The sequence below is a fragment of the Ictidomys tridecemlineatus genome, chromosome 3, assembly GCF_052094955.1.
Source record: "Ictidomys tridecemlineatus isolate mIctTri1 chromosome 3, mIctTri1.hap1, whole genome shotgun sequence".
Classification (NCBI taxonomy): Eukaryota; Metazoa; Chordata; class Mammalia; order Rodentia; family Sciuridae; genus Ictidomys; species Ictidomys tridecemlineatus.
Genome location: NC_135479.1, coordinates 165182370 through 165200367, shown reverse-complemented (window position 1 = coordinate 165200367; position 17998 = coordinate 165182370). Strand labels below are relative to the sequence as shown.

The 17998-nt window shown below is 34.2% G+C and overlaps 1 protein-coding gene and 1 long non-coding RNA gene across 12 annotated transcripts in view; both read right to left on the bottom strand.

The window, feature by feature from the left end:
* Senp7 (SUMO specific peptidase 7) overlaps nt 1–17998 on the bottom strand; it is a 137237-nt gene that overhangs the window by 78722 nt on the left and 40517 nt on the right. For 7 of the 11 annotated variants that reach the window (XR_005726943.2, XM_013362776.4, XM_078044317.1 and 4 more), the window contains one exon: nt 7873–8070. The exons of the other annotated variants lie outside the window; for them this stretch is intronic. Coding sequence is in view for 6 of the 7 variants with exons in the window: in XM_013362776.4 (XP_013218230.2) it covers nt 7873–8070 (198 nt within the window). In the remaining variant the exon portion in view is untranslated. The remainder of the gene's footprint in view (nt 1–7872; nt 8071–17998) is intronic. 11 annotated transcript variants of the gene reach the window in all.
* On the bottom strand, nt 8425–12649 carry LOC120884494 (uncharacterized). The gene is made up of 2 exons (XR_013436923.1): nt 12139–12649; nt 8425–10834 (listed from the first exon to the last, which is right to left on the bottom strand). It is a non-coding gene; the product is annotated as an uncharacterized LOC120884494 (long non-coding RNA).

The following is a 17998-nucleotide window of genomic DNA, read 5'->3' as shown; positions in this document are numbered from 1 at the left end:
AAAAACAAGTGCTCATAGTAAATACAACTCCCTGAATTTAAGAGTTTGTGAAGGAAGAAAGGAAAGGAAGTCTGTCATATAGTGTACCCTCTAACTGTAAATAAGGGAGGCAGAGACATCTTCCTCCTGACATAATTTAGATTTCTAAGGATCCTATTTACTATTATCTGTTTTGTATACTTGATGCCTAATAGACTTGACATAACTCTACCTAAAAATACTAAATTTGAAGTAGAAATGGGGGTCAATGTAAAGCCAGTAGAATATCTCAAGATTCCTTTTATCTGATTTTATACTATGTACTGTTACAAAGTGTATCACTAAAAGGAAATTCAAACGTGATTTTCAATGCTTTAGAAAAAATAGAAAAATTAGCAGAAAGACTTGTTATTCAAGTTAGATTCATTTTTTTCCAAATAAATATGACAGCACAAATAAAATTTTATTTACTTTTAAGAGATCAAAGAATCTGATGCTGTAAAATATCAAAAGAATTGATAAATGTTAGGCAGGAAATGTAGCTCAGGGGTAGAATAGTGAGGTCTAGTTTTGATCCCAGCACCACCAAAATAAATAAATAAATAAATGATAATTCTTTTATGGTCCTGAATTCTAAATGTTGCTCATTATGTATAAAAAATACTACAAAAATTTAAATATTTAATAATGAAAAAAATTAGGGCATATAAAGAGACACATCAAAGAAATGTCAACTATCCTCTATTATCTCTTTTTAAATACTTGGCTATAGCATAATTTAAATATGTTTTAAAATGTTGAGTTCTTAAAATAAGCTTTTTAAAAGAGGGGACTTAGAGTCAATAGAAGATTAGGCCTAAACAAAGTGTTGAAAATAATTGATCAGTTGAGATTAAACCAGCAAGGAAAGGGAACATTTGGAATTCTTTTCTGAATAATAAATGATCATCCAATTCTTGTATGGTTTGTTTTACTACTAAATTTGAAACAAGAAAAAGAAAAAAGAACCAGAGACGTTCCAAGTTAAACAAAGAGTTAAAAGTTTCTTCCTAGAGGAGAAAAAAAATTCAAAATTCAACCAAAAATCATTTGAAAAGATTATATACCAAGCTGCAGTAGAAGGTACATCCATAAAGTTCCCGTGAGGACCCTGAAATTATCAGAAGTTTCAAGACACTATCTCAGCATGTCCATGAAAACACTCTTACTTTGTAAAAAGATGTCAAAGGAAAAAAATAATAAGTTGAACATTTAAAGGTTAATAAATTAAGTAACACATAAAATATGTAGTAAAGTGTAATTCTTTTTGTTAATGAGAAATGGTAAAGTTCAGCCAGATTAAGTGGTGCAATGCCTGTAATCCCAGAAGCTCAGGAAGCTGAGGCAGGAGGATCATGAGCTCAAAGCCAGCTTCAGCAACTTAGTGAGGCTCTAAGCAATTCAGCGAGACTTTCTATAAATAAAATATTTTTTAAAAGGTCTGAAAATGTGGCTCAGTGGTAAACTGCCCCTGAGTTCAGCCCCAGTACCAAATAAAGAAAAAGTTAAAAATGTAGAAGAGTAAAAACGTAAAGAGAAGCAGTATGGCACAAAATTAAGAGCAAGGACTTTGGAGTCAGAGAAGCCCTGGTGCAAATTCTGATTTGGTAAAATAACTATTTTACCACTTAAGTAAGTTACTTAGCATAATTTCTGCCTCCTAGCATAGATCACCTCATCCCTAAAATGGGAAAAATAACATCTACTTTACACAGTTGAGATTAAATAGCAGGTTTAAAACAATTAGCACAACTCCTGGCACATATCAGATTAGTAACAAATGGAAACACTAATTTTCATATTATTGAAGTCTTACTCAACCTTTTAAAAACAACAACCTTTTCAAATAGTAATTAACTGTTACAAATTATTATGTTCTATAATATTTATCAAAATATGTTTTTTAAAAGTGTACAATTAGCTGGGGGCAGTGGCACACACCTGTAATCCCAGTGACTCAGGAAGTTAAGGCCGGAAGATCTCAAATTCAAGGCCAAGCTCAGCAACTTAGCAAAGCCCTAAGCAACCTAGCAAGATCTTACCTCAAAATAAAAAATAAAAAGGGCTGGGAATGTAGTACATTAGTAAAGAAAGTGTCTCTGGATTAAATCTCCAGTAACTGCCCCCCAGAAGTATAGAATTGAACAATGACTATAATATACTCAGTTCTTCATAACACACAACCATAGCCCAAATAACTTATATCGCCTATTGACAACATATCTAATATAGGTACCTTAAAGGAACAAAGAGTGACAACCTTAGAGAATACAAATCTATAAAGTGATAATTATACTCATAGTTCCAAAACTATCTTTTGGAATACAACTATGTAAATTAGCATTGCCAAGGATATTCTAGGGCTGGCTAGCATGTCAAAATTCCAAATGTTCACAAGAAATTGAAGTAAATAAATGTATATACTTCATCTCTCATATTATTTCAATCTGAAAAATTTTCCTCAGGGTGTAAACAGTTTCAGTAAGTAATATAAAATACAATTTTCTTAACTCTATTTACTAATATGATGAAACAACACTTCAAAATATCATTAATATACTAAACCAAAGAAGAAAGAAATTTTGAAATGCAGTGAGAAATAGCAGAAATGATGCTGGCCTGAAAATAATTCCATTTTCTAATTGTGCCTCTTTATGCTTTTTCTCTCAAACTGTACCCTGCTTAAGTAGCAAGCTAACCATGATTTAGGTAACTTAATAAATGGAGGAAACTTTGAAAAACTAGTAAGAGCTATTAATATGCAACTTCATTCTAAGAGTAGTTTTTTAAAGAAATTAAGTCCTTGTTGAAAGATAACAATTGTATCTGCTAATAAAGCTGTAATATAATAAAAAATTATAAGAGCTGGAGATGAAGCTCAATGGTAGAACACTATCCTAGCATGCATGAGGCACTGAGTTCGATCTCCAGTACCACAAAAAAAAATATGATATTAATTTAGTTTCATTTTGCTGTAATTATACATAGATGATTTTTTAAAATTGTGATTTATGGCATTTTAATAGGTTCTCATAAATGTATTCTTAGTTCAAAATATACCTTCTAAATCAAAACATTAAGGTATGTAGGGAAAAGATTTAATTTCTGGATAATTTTTTAAAAGATATTCACAGATTTTCTAAATTAACTTATTTTCCTTGTACCAACTGAATCTTAAATGAACAGCACTCACCTAGAATATTACTGGCTTAAGAAATATCATAAGGGAATAGGAATATCATACTATTAAAAAAGTTTTCCATTTTAGTACTGGAATATGGTTTGGAGTTTTTAAATTGCGGGAGGGGGGGGTAAGTTTTGGTTTTGTTGGAATTTTGTTTTTAACCAGAGATTGAATCCAGGGTTGCTTACCTACTGAGCCACATCCCCAGTCCTTCTAATTTTTTATTTTGAGACAAGGTCTCTCAAAGTTGCTCAGGGCCTTACTAAACTTCTGAAGCTGACCTCAAACTTAATCCTTCTGTCTCAGCCTCCCAAGCTGCTGGAATTACAGGCCTGTGCCACAATGCCCAGCTGGAATATATAATTTTGTAAGCATATGTAAATTTCACACATGTATATTTAAAGAAAAACAATAAATTCATTTTTACATTTAGAAAAATTACAAATAGGGCTGGGGATGTGGATCAAGCGGTAGTGCGTTCACTTGGCATGAGTGCGGCCCGGGTTCGATCCTCAGCACCACATACCAACAAAGATGTTGTGTCCGCCGAAAACTAAAAAATAAATATTAAAAAATTCTCTCTCTCTCTCCCTCTCTCTCTCATTCTCTCTTTAAAAAAAAAAGAAAAATTACAAATAGCAGGAACTCTTTTAATGATATTTAAATACATTGCATATGAATATAATATGTTCATTTTTCTCTAACAATCTCTGGTGCCAACTGATGAAAGCAGAAGAAACATAGTTTACTTCTTCAGAAGCCTTGTATATTATGTCCCTAATGGGACATAGATTTTAAAATGTCTGGAAATTTTATTCTGGGAAAATAGATGAAGACAAGACCTATAGTTAAATGTATTAAAGCTTCCTTTAGCTGGGCACAGTGGTACACACGGGTAATCTCAACAACTTGGGAGGCTGAAGCAGGAGAATTACAAATTTGAGGCCAGCCTCAGAAAGTTGGATAGAAGAGAATAAAAATAATGTTTTCAATGTAAAACAAGTTGAGTTTAGGATATCTGGACCATAGTTAAGATGTCTGAAATAGTTGAGGCCCTAAATAACAGTCAAATCCTTCTCAAAAATAAAACACGAAAAGGCCTGGAAATGTAACTCAGTAGTAAAGCACCCCTGGGTTCAATCCCTAATATCAAATAAAACAAAAACTTCCTGTACTGAGTATTTAGTATGAGCCTACTATTATATTAGGAACAAAGAAAAATAAGAAATAAAATATAGTCCTTACCCTTATGAAGTTCATTGTTAGAGAAACTAAATATCACAATATAGTGTGATGAATGCTGATATATGAAGAGGGTTTTTAGCAAGACAAAGAGATCAAATATAATTATGGAAGACTCAAGGAGGGCTCTCAAGAGACATGTGAGTTCAATGTTCAAAACCAAGAGAAACCAGTAAAAAGGAAAAGGAGATTATTTATAAGAGAAAAACAGAATGCATAAAATAGCTTTATATGTTCAATGAACAACCAATAGTTCCCTAAGTCTGAAGTACTCTGTAAATGTAGAATAGTGGAAAGACACAAAGCTAGATAGAGATAGGCAAAGGGGAATCATCATAAGGACCTGTGCACCAAGCTAACTAGTTTGAACTTTATCTTGAAGGTTACATGGAATCACAGAAAAATGTTAAACCATTGAGTCATGAGTAAGACCTGATTTTTAAAATGAATACTTAGACAAAGACAAAAGGAATATGCCAAGAAGAAAAAGTATGCACAGGAAGCCTCATCTATTTAATGTTATAGTAACAATAGCACAAAGTTATTAGGACTTGCGCTGAGGTACTGGCAGTAAAGATGAAGAAATTATTTCAAGACGAATTTAGAAGAAAAAAACAACATGAGGTAAATAATTAGATATAAGAGTAAGAAAAAAAAAAAAGGACAATTCCCAAGTTCTAATTTGCAGAACTGGGTATACAAGCAAGGCATTCACTCAAATAGTAAGGGGATAGAAGAGAATAAAAATAATGTTTTCAATGTAAAACAAGCTAAGTTTAGGATATCTGGACTGTAGTTAAGATATCTGGACTAACTGAATTCTACTAACTAAACAGGAAAAAAAATTAAAATCTTATTAGGGCTCTTTACTTCATGTAATATTTAAATTTCACAAACACATAATTTAGAGGCTAACAATTCTTTATGGGCAAAACTATTCTTCAGAGAGAATGGAACACCACACACTTTTAATTGAAAAAAGAACAGTAATGGGATAAAATAATTGAAAAATCTGTAGTCATTTGCAGAAGAATTAAAGCTTCCTTTCAAAAGAGTCAAACATATGATCATTCTTTTAACTAGCTCCTTTATTTACATCTGTCAGCACAGTTTGAGATTAGTTCTCCTGTACAAAGTGGGTAAACTGCTAAAATCCAGTAGAATGAGAGCAAGATGCTTCAAACTTACTTATATTAAACTATCTTTAAGGTTCACAGTATTTTTAGAAAGCTACCTCAACACTAGGAAACATCTAGTAAGGGAAGTCTTATTAAACTTTTTTTGGTTTTACCCTTATTAAGCAAGTTTAGAAGTTTTGATAAAAGTGCTACTTTTATTTAAAATAACTCTTCAAAATTAACAATCTTTTCCACTTAAAACACTTATATACTGTCATCCAGACTAAAGTTCATATATTATTAAGCACTGGCTAGTCAATAGCAGGTTCTTCTAATTGAAAATAAAGTGCCTCCCCCAAAAAATATTTAAGAGCTAAAAACAAATGGAGATATATAGTTTTTGTTTGTTTGTTTGTTTGTTTGGTATTAGAGATTGAACTCAGGCACACCTGACTACAGAGCCACATTCCCCAGCCCCATTTTTGTATTTGAGACAGGGTCTCACTAAGTTGTTTAGCATCTCACTTTTGCTGATGTTGACTTTGAACTCACAATCCTCCTGCTTCAGCCTCCCAAGTCACTGGGATTACAGGCATGTGCCACCACGCCTAGCAAGATATATTAAAAATATTATTTTATAGATCACAAATTCCTAGAGTTACTACCTTGTGTTTAGCTCAAAATTCCACATACAATCTTTTTAGAAAACCACAAGCAAAACTAGTCTTCTTAGTTTTCAAAATTAAACTGAATATTTACTACTAAAGCCTGGAAGTGGTATTTTTAAATCATATCCATTTCTTAAATGCATGTAAAATACAAGAAAGTTCAAAAAAATCAAAGGTAGTGAGGATTCAGATAAAATAACATTTAAAGGTATGTTAAACATGCAGAAAACAGGCAGGTGTGGCAGGTGCTGTCATTAATCCCAGACCATTAAAGAGCTGCTGGGGCTAAATGGTCATGGGGAAGCCAAATAGATCCAATCTTTTGATGCACAGACACAGCAGCTGCTGAAGACAGCACTCAAACGTGAACAACATGCCCATGATGGCACTAATGAACCCCATCTATGATTATCTCTTCCAGCTGGCCCAGCCTGCAGTCTAAGCAAGGAGGAGAAGGTAGACTGCTTGGTGCTGCAGCTATACTGGGTTGGGAAGCAGCTGGAGAAGATGAACGGGCAGTGAGTGCATGAATGAGCTCTTTGTCCTGATCTGGGATACGCTCCTGCTTCCAATAGGCTTTAGCTCCCTGGCCCAGCTACTGCTGCTAGAGATCATTGAATTCTGGGAGGCTGGCTAGAAGACCATGCCAGCTGCCCACAAATATTACTACAGTGAGGTTTCTGACTAGGTCTGGGTCAGTGCTTTCTCATTGCAGCAACGGCCTTTACTACACCCTCCTCCAAAGATGGCAAGACAGCTGCCTCTTCCAAGGCTTTCTCTTTCTAGACTTCCACAACTCCCCACTTATGTCATGGTCCTCCCATTCCCTTCCCTCACTGAGAGGTTGGTGGGGGCACCAAACAGATCTGTTCTGCCCCGCTCAAGACTGACCCCCTTTCCCCACAGCTCAATAAGCCTTTTTTCCCACCACCTTCCACCTGGCCAGTCAGAAAAGAGCAACTCCTAACTAGTGCACCCTACAATAATTGGTGCAACATTACCTCAGTGCTTCAGTTTCCCTCTCTGTGAAACGGTTAACCACAGCCATCAGTAAGATGCTTTGGAGCGCAGAAAGAGTACAGCTCACTTCAGAAACTGCTTTTTATACTTTTGTAAAAAAAAAAAAAAAAAAAAAAACCTAGTGGAAACAAGCCTATATAGCCTCCGATAAGTTTTAATAAATAGTAGTTCTTATATAATGTGTTACACTAGTTCAGATTAAAGATTTTCTAAAAACTCATTTCTGACAAAAAAAAGATATTTTTGAAAACAAGAAATAGATATATACACATTTATGTGTATATATCTTATATGTAAACAAATGTATGTGTGTATATATTTTTGTTTTATATTGTAATATAATATACTAAAACAATATATACATGAATTAAATTATTATAAATAAGTTAAATGTACTAAGGATATTCATTTTTAAATATAACTCCATGTCAATCGATTTAGTGAAGTACAGAACCAACATCTAAATGAAGATTCAAAGTTTCAAGATTTGCTTTAGACCAGGGCATACCTGTATATGCAGATCTTCTTCCATGTTATTTCCAACAATCATATTTTTAAGAGTATTGGATTTATATTATTTCAAATGTGGTAAGTTGAACAAAATCAATACTGAACAACATACCTTTCAGATAAATTAAGGCTTTGATGAAGAGGTTCTAATTTGTGACATGTCTCTATGCTGTCAACAGATGTCGAAGGCAATGAATCTGATTGTACCTTGTTGGCATCATATAAATTAGCATCGTTTCTAGGTAGGGTCTTTGTGAATTTTCGTCCTAAATCCGTCCATAGAACATTCGTCAACATAACTTTGAGTTGCCTGTTACACACATAAATAATTAATACATTCCATACTAAACATTGTATAATACATGAATTTATCACAAATTATTAATATATTAATCTTTGGAAATCTAAATCTCAGATTTTTAAGCAATTAATTATAGTAGCAAATAGTGTTAAGTTAAAAAAAACCCTCACCATTCTCAAATACACATTAAAAAGTATGGCTATTTCATTTAAATTGGGATTTTCACCAGAATTCTGACAGGCAAACTATAATTGTGGTCACACATATGTAAGCTGTTGAATTCCTGACAACCCATCCATACTTATTCACACTGCTAGTAGAAGGACAATATACATCTGTAAATCTCAACACAAAAGGAACCACTTTCTGGCTAAAAATTTGTTTTTATTTTAGCAGAAAACATTATAAAAACTAGGGGTAAATAATACATCATCTACAGCCTACATAGTCTTAAGATATAGATTTAATTTTACCTTTTTCAAAAATGGGTAAATTTTTTTAAAATTTTTATTATTAGTTGTTCAAAACATTACATAGTTCTTGACATATCATATTTCATACATTTGATTCAAGTGAGTTATGAACTCCCATTTTTACCCCATATACAGATTGCAGAATCACATCGGTTACACATCCACTTTTTTACATACTGTCATACCAGTGTCTGTTGTGTTCTGTTGCCTATCCTATCCTCTACTATCCCCCCTCCCTTCTTCTCTCTCTACCCCATCTACTGTAATTCATTTCTCCCCCTTGTTTTTTTCCCCTTTCCCCTCACTTCCTCTTATATGTAATTTTGTATAACAATGAGGGTCTCCTTCCATTTCCATGCAATTTCCCTTCTCTCTCCCTTTCCCTCCCACCTGTCGTCCCTATTTAATGTTAATCTTCTTCTCATGCTCTTCCTCCTTGCTCTGTTCTTAGTTGTTCTTCTTATATCAAAGAAGACATTTGGCATTAGTTTTTTAGGGACTGGCTAGCTTCACTTAGCATAATCTACTCTAATGCCATCTAAAATGGGTAAATTTAAAACCTTTATTATGCCAATCTCAAAAGGAAGCCTGATAAATACAAGCCGTTTCAGGGATCTGCCTTATCACATATGCAATACGATATGACACAATATGTCTTTGTGGTGACAGTATTTGAAAAAGTATGCTCAGTTCTGGAACCATGAAATATAGTTGGTGAGTGATATAAACAGGCTAATAGTGGACTTTAAACAATGTCAAATAAGAAACAACTGAAATAACCAGATATTTAATCAGAAATTTTATTCCCTAGTAAGCAGTTATAGGCACTTTTTGCTTGTTTATTTAACAAACACAAGAATATTAAGAAACAGCAAGCAAAATTCTCATGTATTTTCAAGATAAAACAGGAAATCTTAAAAAACAAATCATCTGTTCACAACATGTACTTAAGATTATATTCCCAAATCATCTAGGAAAAGAGGGGAATAAATTCTAAGGAGAACTTCTACTACAGAATGCACTGAAACTTCAAACATGCAGAATAAGGGGGGGGGGAAGGCTAAGCTATAATAAAGAGATGAGTAACACCTCTATGAATTAATAATACTTCATGCAACAAATACTTATTGAACACCTTCAAGCAAAACAATTGTGCTAGTAAGACCTAGAATCAGCAATAAACAAGATAGCATTCTCGATTTTATGGAGCTTACATTCCAGAGAATAACTCAATTCATATTTAATTACAACTGTGATTACAACATTTGAAGGAGAAGTTCAAATGCTACACCTCTTCAAATCAGGAAAGGTTTTACTTAGAACATGGCCCTAAAGCTAATGTGTTAAAGAAGGCTAAGCACTCTCCAAAGGAAACAGAAAATGGAAAAAAGACAAAAACAAAAAACAAAAAACGGGACAAAACACAAATGTTCTCAGTAAAGCTTGTATGAAAATTAAAACAATTTACCCAGCTCAAGGGCTTAGAGTGAAAAGAAAATGTGTATGAGATAAGAATGGCAATTAGGCAGGACACAGTGGACCATATTAAGTATTTGAGACTTTATATGAACAATAATAGAAATTCACTAGTTTTTAGAAGATCAGAACTGCATTTTTAAAAGACCATTTTGATCTTTTTACAGACAATGAAATGAAAGCACTAAGGAGAAACAGGAATAAAAATGAATTCAAAGAGAGAATTGCTTACTTCATCAGAGGCACTTTAATAGAACTGTAGAAACAAAACCAGAAGACAGTGGGATAAGTAAATGAGAAAGGCAGCAAGGGATACAGCAAATGTAGATATTAAGAAATATGGCTGTGAAATAGTGAGATAGGACAAGAGCTAAAGATGTGGTATAGAGGAAAGGGATTTTAGCTTGTTACTGGTTGGTTAGCTGGTTAATCTGAAATAGGAAAGATCTACATAAGTTTAATCATTTATGGGAAGAGGTTAATGAAGTAGGAAAAGTTGAAGATATAGGAGACAGAAGAAATCCCACAATAAGATTCTTAAGAAACAGTATAAAAACAGTTAATATTTACTGACCATGTTAATATATATCTAGCACTTTGCTAAGCATTTTACACTGATTGATTCATTTACTATTACTCTCTGAGATAATTCTTTCACAGTTGAGGTGACTGGGTATACAACAGAAAAAGGAATGGTGAAAATAAAATCCACAACCACTCCCAACTCCACTGCCAGTATACTTCACTGCTCTTCTATAGTGGTTTATGAGAGAAGGGGCACTCCTTTCCATCTTCTAGGAAGTAGAAGCAACACAGACCATTTCCTAAAAGTGATATGAAAGGTAATATAATATAGGTTTGAGAAGAGAAACTGTTTCAAATAATCATTGTGAAGATGGGGAATATAAGTTTACTAGAGAGGCACAAAAGACTGTCTTATAGTTAAGGAATTCCACTGAGATTAATAATCAAGAATTAATAATGCTACAAATATACTGTTTCTTTTGTTTTGCCAGCAGTACCTAGTCACTTTGATGTCAGCACAATGCAAATAATGCACTGAGTTTATAGATGATTACTCATTGCTAAGGAAATGGCACTAATGATGGGGAGATCATCTTAACCAAGTGATCAAACACAAAACCATCAACACTGAGACAGTCATACACTATGTGTCCCCTGATATGCACAATAAGAAGTACATCAGGGGATGGGGTTGTGCCTCAGTGGTAGAGCACTCACCTAGCACATGCTTAGCACCACTTAAAAATAAAATAAAGGTATTATTTCCAACTACAAATAAAACAAGGTATTTTTAAAAAGAAGAAGTATATCAACTATGAAGTATCCTTGCCAAAAAATATAAAAGAATCACAAAAATATTGAAAATACAGAAAGTAAGACATTCTATAAGAAAACTGACTTGAACTCTTCAAAACTCAATGACATGGGATTAGGGGACATAGCTCAGAGGCAGAATGCTTACCTGGCACGTTTGAGATCCTGGGTTTATTCCCCAGCTAAGGCAAAAAAAAAAAAAAAAAAAACACCCTCCATATAAGAGTCAAAAGTGGCAATGGGGGTGCAAAGAAACAGGCAGGAGTTGTTCCAAACTGACACTAATGGGGCATCATAACAAAATACAATGCATGAATCTCAATTTGATCCTAGATGTAATAAAAGACATTTTGAGGACATTTAGGGAGTTCTGACTGTGGACTTCATAGTAGATGATGATATGAAATTATTGTTAATTTCCTTGATAGTGTATTATGGTTGTTATGTAAGAATGTCCTTGTTTTTCAGAAATGTAAGTTCAAGTATGTAGAAGTAAAATGCTTGATGAAGTTGCATGATGTCTGCAACTTACATTCAAATGATTCCCCCCCCAAATGTATATGTATCTTTATGCATATGTACATGTATACATGTATGTATGTGATACTAATTTATACATATGTGTAAAAGATTCAGAGATGCCTAATATGGCAACATGTTAACAAATGGAGAAACTAGATGAGAGATATATGTGTTCAGTGCACTCTCGATTAAACAATTCTATGTCTGGAGTCCTAAATGAAGGCAAATATGAAATACAGGAGTAAAAACTTATGCACAAAACACTCACCACAGTATTATTTATCAGAGAAGTAAACAAAACTGGGATGTAGCTCAGTGATCAACACTTGCTTATCACGCACAAGGACTTGGGTTGGATCCCCAAACAGCGAAAAGAAAAGGAAAAAAAAAAAAAACTAAACACAACCTTAAATGCCTAGCAACAAAAGAATGGCTCAGTAAATCATGATAAATTCACTTAACAGAATGTTACTTAGTATCTAAAAGTCTCCTATCTTAAATTTTAAGGGTTGCTAGTTGTGTTCTACTTGTTTTTATTTCTGTTTTCTATATTAAGCAAATACTATATATATAAAGCAAAATATTTTTTAAGGATTAGTAAATAGTTCATGCTAACCTAGTATATACTATCGATTGACTAGTGGAATGAGTAGATATTTTACACAGGTAAAATTAGACTATATTAAGTTTTATGAATGCACAAATTAAAAATTCTAAATAACCAAATAAAAATATATGTAAAACTTTAAGAGCATATAAAGATACGTTTAGTCTAATGGAAAAATGAAATGACCTAATTACCCAATTATTATGGAAATTATTATTCAAATAGTAAACTTTTTAATAATTTTAAATATGAAAATACTCAATTGGAAAAAATATTTTTTGTCATTTTCTAATGTAAATAAAAATTTACATTAGAAAATGACAAATCAGAGCTGGGGTTGTGACTCAGTCATAGAGTGCTCCCCTAGTATGCACGGGGCTCTGGGTTCGATCCTTAGCACCACATAAAAATAAATAAATAAAACAAAGGTATTGTGTCCAACTACAACTAAAAAATAAATATTAAAAAAAAAGAAAATAACACATCATTGGTAATTTCACCGATTATTCTAATAGTGAAACTCTAAGTGAGAAGGGCAATTTAGCATCTTTGGGGAAATATTTATTTCATGTTCTAAATAAAATTTATTTCATGTTTAAAATACTATTATTTGGTTAATAAAATATTGTACAGCATAAGTTACAGTCTTTTTTCCTCAAATAATTAAGGTTAAAAAATTTTTAATTTTTACAACATCTACAAAATTTCATTGGATATTACAATAGAAACTTAAGATTTTATTCTTAAGAACAGCATTCACTCAAGGCAAAATATAATCTAAACTTAGTATTTAAGATTACACATTTTGGTGGCAATACTATCAAAAAGTACTGAGAGATACATACTTAGTAAGCAGTACTATTCAGAAAAATAAAAGTAACTACTTGCTTGAAAGTGGAAGTTTCCAATTAAGGCTATTCCTTGCAGGCAGTGTGACTATAAAGGTACATTAGAACTTCTGGGGTAGTTTTCTAATTAGTACCTGAAAAATGGTTAAATGAATATACATGCCTTATAAAAATATATAAAAGATAATGAGTAATTCATTTAACTGCTTACCTTTATTCATTTTTTCGGTAAATTATATATTTGTCAGTAAAAAGGTAAAGGACACATAAACAGACTCAACAACATGTGTACCATTCCCATTATTTGTCCCTGGCTTTCTTAGCATCATCTAATTGGCCATTTATTAAAAGGTCCCTTTGTAAACTCTCTAAATCATTTCATCTCATTTAATTGCAATTATAAGGAAAATGATCCATTTATTCAGATTCTTCCAAATAAGCATTCTTAGAAAATAATAAATGTACTATATCTCCTCCTTAGCACTATTTTATATATGTGAAAATCTATAATTGCAGGAAAATTCAGTATAACTACATTAGAAAAAATCTGGTTTCAGAGGCTGGGGTTGTGGCTCAGTGGTACAGCGCTTGCCTAGCATGTGTGAAGCACTGGGTTCAATTCTCAGCACCACATATAACAATAAATAAATAAATAAATAGTCCATCAATAAGGCACAAAAATATTTTTAAAAAAGAAAAGAAAAAAATCAGGTTTCTTTTTGCCTATGAATAAAATGAACATGAATTATTTTTCTACAAAAGTTCAAATTATGTTAAGTTTTTCAACAAAGTAATTTATATTTACATTCAATGTATGTATAATTATGACTTAATTACATTACTTGGCTATCTGAGTTCATAAATCAGATAAAAACTTTTTTGAGACCTGGAGACCTACTTTTTTACTCTGGAAACACAGTTGGGATTAAAGCATTGTTTTCATTTCTTTTTTTCATAATTTTGCTTTAAGTACATTTTTACCTTCAAAAAATGGGCAATAAAAATTGGCTACTTTACAGAAAAGACTTATGAAAGGACAATATGCACACACAAAAAATGTTATTAATCTTATTTTTCTGTTATTCAAAATAAAGGGTTCTGTTTTATTCTGCTCTTAAAGGGAGGATGCCAGTAATCTCAGCAACTCCGGAGGCTGAGGCAGGATGGTTGCAAGTTCAAGGCCAAGCTTAAAAATTAAGTGAGGCCCTGAGCAACCTAGTGAGACCCTGTTTCAAAATAAAAAGGGTTGATGATGTGGTTCAGTGGTTAAACACCCCTAGGTTCAATTCTTGGCATTAAAAAAACCCAAAAAACAAAAGAGAGCAAAAAAGAGTCTACACTTTTGAGACAATAAATAGGCCAATACATGAGAAGATACTCAACATCAGTCATTAGGCAAATGGAATTAAAACCACAATGAAATATACTACTTCCTATTTAGAAAGAATGAAGATAAAAGAGGCCAACAAGGTATGTGTGGGCAGAGGTGTAGAGTAACTGAAACTCTCCTACATTGTTTGTGTGAATGTAATATAACACAATCACTTTGGAAGACAACTTGTCAGTTTCTTACAAAGTTAAAAATGCACTTACCATATGACCCAGTGATCCAACTCCTAGATATCCAAAAGAAATAAAAATATGTCCACAAAAGCACTTGTATATGAACAGGTACAGAAAGTTTTATTCTTAAAATCTCAAAACTGGAAACAACCCAGTGTCCATAAAAAATGTTAATGGATAAAATACAATGTATTCATACAATGAAATATTAATCAGTAATAAAAAATGAACTACTTATACATACAACAACAACATGGACAAACCTCCAAAATATTATGCTTAAAGAAAGATGCCATACACAAAGATTAAACATACTATATGTTTCCATATATTTGCCACTCAGAAAAGATAAACCTAATCTACAGTGACATATAGTAAACAGTGACTGCATGGGACTGTGGTGAAGGGGGTGTCTTGGGGGAACAAATGGGAAGGAGAACATGAAAAGTCTTTCAGGCATTAGGTATGTTCCACAGACTGTAGTGGTGGTGGTGTTACCACAGAGTACACATCTATTAAAACTCATCAGAATGTACAAGTAAAATGCATATTTTGGGATTCATGATAGCTGAACAGAGACACCAGCATACACCTCTTCCTCCACAAAGAAGAACCAAAGTAACAAGTACAGAACTGCATTTTGAGGTGAGTGAATGTGAGAAAACACTGGAACATTGTAAGAGTTAAAGTCCAGTGAAGACAGCACAGAAAGAAAAAAAAAAAAACACTGCTACCTGACACCCCAACTCCACAGACAACTCTTCATAAAGGTAAGGATGAAAAGGAGAGTCCTGGCAAACTCTATTAGTGTGGATGCTGGGTATCCTAACTACTGAAAAGTTCCACAGTCCTCAAAAGCTTACGGTCCACCTAGACAAGCAAAATAAAATGTATATAGCAGCCTGCTTTGTAAAAGAATCTCACATCATATTACAGTGAACCCCTAAGCTGCTGCAGCCAGGAGCCATACTGAGAAATGAGTTACTGTATTAATTCATGCTGCACTAGGGGTTCAGAAACCACTGCATATTCCTAAATCTGGGACTCCACAGATATTCCACTACACTGACTTGGAGGATAGCTACCTGGGACCAAACTTAACCCAGCAGAGTGAGTGACTCAAGACCTCTGGGGACAGGCATGGTGGGACACGCCTGTAATCCCAGCAGCTCAGGAGGCTGAGGCAGGAGGATTGTGAGTTCAAAGGCAGCCTCAGCAACAGCGAAGCACTAAGCTAAAATACAAAACAGGGCTTGGGATGTGGCTCAGCAGTTGAGTGCCCCTGAGTTCAATCCCCAGTACCAAAAAGAAAAAAAAAAAAAAAGACCTCTGGGACCTATGCTGTAAGAAACAGGTAGTTGTGACAGATGAGAAGAGAAGGTGCAGCTCTCAAGAACCAGGAGATCAGGGTGCTTTCTTGCCTTCTGAGAAAAAGGGCATGGCCAGCCATGTGTACCCAACAGCTGGGTATAGACTTGCACCAGTGCCATGACTGGTTGCAGACATGCAGGCACACACACAGTTCCTGCCAGCCCTCCTGACTTTGCCATTCTTAGATGCCTGTTGCTGACAGGGCAGGAAGAAACCTGTTTGTTCCTGCTGCTCCATCCACAGGGATGTATGCAGAAAGCTCTGAGCTGTTCTGCAGCTCTGGAATCATCAGGCACTAGGAACATGAAGCCAAAGCAAACCAATAGGAACTGTGCCATGCCTCCAGTCACAGCCCCATTCTAAGTTCTATACTGCAACTGAAGGGGTCTAAGCTAAAAATGCACAGTTCCAGTCATTACCTCACCCCCAAGCATGCATTGCCACATACAAGGCTGAGAGAAAAACCAGTAGTGGAAGTCACCAACCAGGCCCCAAGCATACACTGCCACCAAAGCAACAAAGACAAACACCAAGTTCCCACTACCACCACATCTATTTGTTTCATACCATCATCCTGTCCCAGCATCTCATCTGACTACTCTTTGATGTCAGGGCTAGGATTGAATTCCACAGAGGAGGAGATGCTCCAGTTCCCATCATCACATCTGCCCATGAAATATCTTGACCTGCACCACTGACTGGCTAGAAGAAAAGTGCTTTAGGACCCTCACCATAAACGGAGCTGCCTGTGCCAGAGAACCTTTCCAGTAGAAGAGTTACTGTCAACAATGCCTCAGGAAACCTCTATCACCCAGGTGTAGGAATAGCCACATGGTTACCACCCCACACCCTCTGTTATCTGTACCACACCTTCCTGAGATGCTGTAGTTTTCTCACTCTTGAATGGCCCACAGAGACAGTGGATCTTTCCAACTAACCACAGAACATACCATGCCCAAAGTCATTCATCATAGTCAAAGAAGCTATGGGGAAACAACACTGTGGCATTCAACTGGAAACAAAGTCAACACTATAAAACAAATGAATACCCCAAGATACCTCTTCAGAAGAAAGTCACTTACTAAAAAAGCTATCACCATTCCCCGGCAAGAAAAGGCTATCCCATAAAAGTGACAGAGATAACTGATACACCAAATCTCAATGTAGGAACATAAAAAATAAAAAAAATAAAGATACTGTGACTCCCCCAAAAGAGAATAAATCCCTAGAAACAGATCCCCAAATTAATCAATAGAGACAAAATATTTTATAAAGAATTTTTATTAATGATTAAAGAAGGGCTGGGGTTGTGGCTCAGGGGTAGAGCACGCACTTAGCATGTACGAAGCACTGGCCTCAGCACCATAAAAAATAAACAAATAAAAATAAAGGTATTGTGTCTAACTATAAGTAAAATGTATGTGTGTGTGTGTGCGTGCATGTATGTGGGTGTGTGTGTGTGGTGTGTGTGTATATATATACACACACACCCTTAAAAAATGATTAAAGAAAAGCTCAATGAGATCCAAAAGAAAACGTATAAATAATTTAAAAATAATTCATTAAAAATAATGAAGGATATAAATGACTTTTATATCCTGAATTATATAACATTAAACAAGGAATATCTGCCCTTTGGGGACTACCCAAAAGAGAAAAAAAAAAGGTAAGGCCATAGAAAACAGAAAAGTTCCCTAATAATTTCAGAAAAGATATAGACATCCAAATATAGAAGGCTT